The sequence below is a fragment of the Populus alba genome, chromosome 4, assembly GCF_005239225.2.
Source record: "Populus alba chromosome 4, ASM523922v2, whole genome shotgun sequence".
NCBI lineage: Eukaryota > Viridiplantae > Streptophyta > Magnoliopsida > Malpighiales > Salicaceae > Populus > Populus alba.
This window is the reverse complement of record NC_133287.1, coordinates 15,237,384-15,243,131: the sequence shown is the minus strand read 5'-3', so window position 1 is coordinate 15,243,131 and position 5,748 is coordinate 15,237,384. Positions and strand designations below refer to the sequence as shown.

The following is a 5,748-nucleotide window of genomic DNA, read 5'->3' as shown; positions in this document are numbered from 1 at the left end:
TAATGAATAATTACTTTATCGAGGCAATCATATGCAGCTAGGTCTATATATGACTTTATGGTATAAAAATAAACCCGTAAAAACAATCCAAAATTAACTTTAAAAATAAATTTCAGATATCAAACTGAAAAATGCCAGTTAATTTTTTTTTAATGAAATATGGAAATTAAAAAAATCAGAGAAATTAAAAAAAAATACCATGGCTATATATATATATAATCAAATTGAATCAAACCACAAATTTTTATCTAAAAAAATTGAAAACCTAATTTTATGGAAATAATTCAACATTTTTTTTTTCCATATGAACTTCTAGTTTTCTTTCGAAGAACAATTCTTTCATCTCTCTCTCTTTTTTTTTTTGTCTTTTCTTTTTTTTTAATGATCATGAAGATCAAATAATATTATTACCACGTTCGAAGACAAAATCAAACTGCAGTATAGATAACAACACAATATTATTGTTATTAATGGTTTCAAGTGCAAAATATGCATTTTAGATTACACATATGTTGTCGTAATTTTATATACATCTTGGTGGATTCCGAGCAGAGATCAATACATGTTAGGCATTTAATGAAACCCTAGCACTAGACATCACATGGTACATAATATTGCAAGGACATCAATTGATGAAAAATCGAGCCATTGATCAGTGAGTTTTCAAGTGAGATGGTTGTTGAATTTACAGAATCAACAAGTCCAGGCAGCCAAATAGCATCTCTCACTTGCTTCAATGTCTGTGCATGCATCAGTTTCTGCCCCATGCATGATATTTCAATCTGCGTTGTACATAATTGCATGGTAAAAGAACTAATGTAGGCATATTCTGCTCACACAAAATGTATTTCATGTAACATGTAGATTAACAAGCATGAATTCTCATGGAAACGAGAGAAAAATTCTTGTGCAGGAAAATAATGTTCGAAATGAGAAGGCTGTAGTAATCAGCCATTAATGACTTCTGCTAATTGTCTATAACTAGCCACTAACTGATCATCTCCTCTTATAAAACATGCATGGAGACCCTTGATTATCGTAGCTAAGAAATCATTTGCAACACTTAAAAGGTTTGACTGCTGAATGACGCTTGCTTGACTTCTAGATGCATTATGCTCTTACCAGCTCATTATCCTACTAGTTCAACTGAATTTTACAACAATATGAAGTGCTGATATCTTGAGGTTGACTAACCTACAGGCTGGTTAACTTTTCAAAAGGGCCTTTAGCCCTTTATAAGGAGAGATTTGAATCTACAACAAGCATTATCTACACAAGAGATTTGGTCTGCGGATTTTTCTGTGACCAAGTACTGATCTTTGATGTTACATAGACTTCCCTATATCGTTGCTATCTAGGATCATTTTTATAGCTTCATCAGTTTCTCAACCAATGATTTCATACAGCCCTCCACAGAACAATCAAATTCATCTTCGTAATTCAAAACAATTTTAAACATCCTTAAATAACATCAATATCACATTGATAATGTTACAGAAGAAAGAAACTGATAGCAACATGTGCAGCAATACTGAATGATTCTTAAATTATGAAACGAAATGGAAACCGTGGATTAGCAAGAAAAATAGAACTCGAATGACAACTGTTTTTAATTTCTAAGATAACCATAACTATGGCAAATGTCTATTTCCTGTACAACAGTAATCTATAGACTAAGTATCCTAGCCTCAGTTGTGGTCGGGGCGAGGGATGACGAGAAAGACTTATAAGAGGGTTTCAAGAGACTGTAAGGCAATACTGGAGAGAATGAAAGCTCAAAATACGTTGACAATGCCATCTTATCTCACTATTACATTACAATGAGAATTAAATCTTTTATATCTATTAGAATTTTCATATTTTGTAGTGCAATTAAGCGTGTCAGAATTTCTGATTCAAAAATACTGTCATAAAAAATTTCATAAATATTTCTTACGTAATCACCATAAGACTCACTACAGTTTTGAGATCACGGGGGGTTTAATTTGGATCAGCTGTTAATTACAAATAAATCAATTTAATAGACAAATTTACCTCGAGTCCAAGTATAGTCTCAGTGAATTTGACAAGGACATGTCTACCATCACACATAACAAATTTTAACAGTATAGTGTCGATAATCACATCCATTGTTTTGATAATCTCTGATAGTGGCAGTTCAGTGAAGATTGAAGAACATGCCAAGGAATGAAAAGATGCAAGGGTTTGTCTCTTTCCAAAGAAGGTATATGTGAAGAAAAATCAAGCACAAAAGAATTTACATTCTAAAGATTCATCGAAAACTCGATATCCTCGGGATGACACTTTCTTCCTTGTAGAGACACGACACCAAAATTTAGTGTTACAGAAAAGAAATTAATGTTGGATTACATATACCCTTTGTGCACTTCTGCTTTTCAATAAAGTTATTTATCTGCATAATGTTGTTTTTGACTCGAGCAAAAGGCTTTAGGATAAAGATTGAACACAGTGAAAAAGATGTGTACAGGGCTTGAAAGCTAGCCCTCTACATTTATCTGATCTTACTCAGATGATTTATCTACTTCCACACCTTATTAATTATCGCGTCCAATTAACTTTTCTGAAGTTCACTTCTCAAATTATGTAAAAGATCTTGCAGTCAATTATAGAGGTGCTTCTTTATCTCATAGGTGAACCAAAGGAACATGGTTTAGGGTTTTTCCATGTAAGTGGAATAGGATAGATAATGGTCTAGAGGCAATTCATCATCATGTACTGATCCTGCTCATGGCTTTCAATCTCTCTCCCTCTTTCTATACCATGCAAATGAACCAAGAGACGAAGCCTTGACAGAATCCATGCACCATCAAGAGGTCTATAACTAAAACCCATCAAAACCCTAAAACTTTCAAATCAAAAGGCTAGCTAAACCTACCAGGTGCATGCGAATAAGCATAGGCAATACAGACAGGCATCATGTAGTGTTGGCTTTTCTACATCATGACCCACATAATAAGAGCTTCTCATCTCACTAAAAGAATGATTAAAGTGAGAAAGAGAAATAAATTACCTCATCTTCGTTAGAGAGACCAAGCTTTCTAACCAGGTACTTCTTAACCATGAAGACAGTCACGTTCTCGTCTCTTTATTTTATTACAAGATGACCCCATTAGAAAAAAGCGGTGAAAGAGAGCACCAAAACCCAAAAACAAAAGCAACTTTGTCAGCTTTTCACTTATTTTCTCCAAGCATCATCATTAGATAGAAGAAAGAATAAGCATGAATGACACTTCTGATGAACTGATATATTATGCATGATACGATCATGTGTGTAAATACTGGAACGTGCACTACTTTCTATGACTACTTACTTCACTCTTATGTACGCTTTTGGTATTTGAGGCAGTGCTTCTCCTTCCCTGCCAATCCATAAACACAACCCAATTAACCCTAGATTTTATACACAATGAGGATTAAAAGATGTAGTAAGCTGGATGAATTCTTAGTGGATGGGGTTTTAAAATAGATAAATCTGGCAGATGAAGAAGAAGATTTACTTGATTAATCAGCTAATGAACTTAAAGACAAATGCGCGCAACACTACTGTTCAAGTCATGAACCAGGTACACAAAATAAAATATATGCAGGAGAGATACATCTCATAGAATGAGAGGGTGAGGTGAAAATACCTACGAAAGCCATGAAAAAAAGTGTGTAAAGAGGCAACTAGAGAGCAGAATATTTGGAGAAAGGGAGTACACATCTTAGCTAGTGAGCATTGTTGGACTCGTAAGCAATGATTAACAACAGAAAGGGATGATCGAAGGAGAAAGTGGAAAGAGAACCAGCCACTACTTTTAATGATTGCAAATTGAGAAAAGGGCGCTGATCTAAGTACTCAAAATTTCAAGGTGTAAAATTGAAATAGAACCACTAGAGGAAGAGAGGCAGCTAATGATTTTGTTTTTGAAAACACTCACCGGTTGATAGAGGAGCTGAGGGTAAACCACGAACCAGCAAAGTGCGGTCTTGTAGTTATGGTTGTTGTGGGAGAAAAAAGAGGCGGTGGTGGTGGTAGCAATGAAGAGCAATTATGGGAAACATTGGAAACCGGCATTTTCCAGCCAAGGAAGCCAGTACTACTACTTGATATCATGTGCAATGGCCATGATGGTGATGATAACCTTGCTGTTAAATCAAGATTATAATCATGATCTTCTTGACCTTGGTTGTCTTGGCACAGGTTGCTTTTGTGACAGTAATTACTAAGCGGCGCCACATCTTTGTCCCTCCTGACACCACCACTACCACCATTGAGCCCTACAATTCCTAACCCTAACTCTAATCCTAAGGAGTGGCCTAGTTGCTGGTGAGCTTGGAAATGTACTGAAGAAGAAGAAACTGCAGATCCTGGAACAGTGTATTTTGATTTTTCAATAATATTGTTCTCTTGCTTCCTGCATGTTGTTGGTGGTGTTGTGATTCTACTAATCCCTAACCCTAACCCTAGCTGAAGCCACTCTCTGTCTTCCTCACCTCCTTCTAAATGGCATGAATGGTCATAACCATTGTGGATTTTGCGAGAAGAAGAGGCCATGTGTGCATGCTAGCTAGAAAAGAAGGGTTGGCATGGTCTTTTATGGGATATTTGGCAACTTCTCTCCTATTCATGTAACCCAAAACAGTATTCAAACACACGCACACCACCCATGTAGTCCTTTTTGTGCACAATAATTTATCTTTTCCTTTTGGTTTTCTTGGGATTAAAACTAGAAATACACAGAATTATAGAGGAATTGGAGCTGAGTGTTGTGCTCTTTTCCGAGGCAAAAACTGGTCTTTTCTGCTCTCTCCTTTGTTTCCTGTTTGTCTTTGCATCTATGAGCTGTTCAAAAACTAGAATTTTTTCTTTTCTCTTTGAAGCACGTACGCATAATGAGAGAGAGGGAGAAGGAGAGCAGGTAATGATTTGTGGCATCTGTTTACTTTTGTACTGATCTAGCTCTGTATGGATTAATTTAAATAAATAAATAAAAACACTGCTACCACTCCTAATCTACTACTAGCTAGCTAGTTTCCATTTAGCTTCGTTTGCTATTTTTGGTTTGAACAGTGTTTTATCCCAATTACATGTACAGATCAATCCTTTCTGCTTTACCTTCATGAATTATAAATTTGCATGGATATAATTCTTACAGATTTTCTCATGACTTGATTAACAAATTCTATAAACTATATATTTTTTAATTTATTGGAAGATTTACCCTTTTTGTCCTATAATTTAATCAAAATTAAAAATATTTTTTTTTTTTTAAAACACAATCACATAACCTACCAAGTTACCCCACAGACACTTGAGGGCTACACTTGAGGGCTTGACTACCAGCAACCCACGGGGGTTGCACTTGAGAGCTTAGCTGCTGTGGTAAACTGCAAGTTCAATTCTTGCGAACGTCCCGGGTTCGAACCTCAAAGAGTACCCCTGTCACCCCGTGGTGTCTTACCTGTTCACTAGGCTTGCAGGATGTTCAGTGGGTCCGGGAATTAGTTGTGGTGCGCGCAAGCTGGCCCGGACACCCCGGTTATAAAAAAAAAAAAAAAAAAGTTACCCCACAGACACTCTGGGTTGCTGTCTAGAGCAGTAGAGAGGAAGAAAATAGAGAGAGCTAAGAAGGTTTGGAGAGGAATGAGACAATTTGCTTAGGTGAGCAAAGCAAAAGCAACCTGTCATTCGCATGGGGAGAGGAAGTCCCTTCCCGTGCACAGAAGTTCAGCATTAGTCAATTC

At 36.2% G+C, this 5,748-nt stretch overlaps 1 protein-coding gene across 1 annotated transcript; it reads right to left on the bottom strand.

The window, feature by feature from the left end:
- Positions 1-451: 451 nt before the first annotated feature.
- Positions 452-4,882, bottom strand: LOC118050783 (uncharacterized). Its single transcript, XM_035061244.2, has 4 exons — positions 3,942-4,882; positions 3,333-3,380; positions 3,032-3,104; positions 452-782 (listed from the first exon to the last, which is right to left on the bottom strand). Exons 1-4 carry the CDS (start codon positions 4,556-4,558, stop codon positions 591-593), a joined length of 930 nt encoding a protein of 309 aa, XP_034917135.1. The 5' UTR covers positions 4,559-4,882; the 3' UTR covers positions 452-590.
- Positions 4,883-5,748: the final 866 nt, after the last annotated feature.

Excerpts from the sequence above, each read along its gene's own strand:
- LOC118050783 (XM_035061244.2), bottom strand. The coding sequence starts at position 4,558 with ATGGCCTCTTCTTCTCGCAAAATCCACAATGGTTATGACCATTCATGC. Across the intron at positions 3,381-3,941 it reads CTCAGCTCCTCTATCAACCG|GGAAGGAGAAGCACTGCCTC; the intron begins GTGAGTGTTTTC and ends ATGGATTGGCAG. Across the intron at positions 3,105-3,332 it reads AAAGCGTACATAAGAGTGAA|AGACGAGAACGTGACTGTCT; the intron begins GTAAGTAGTCAT and ends AATAAAATAAAG.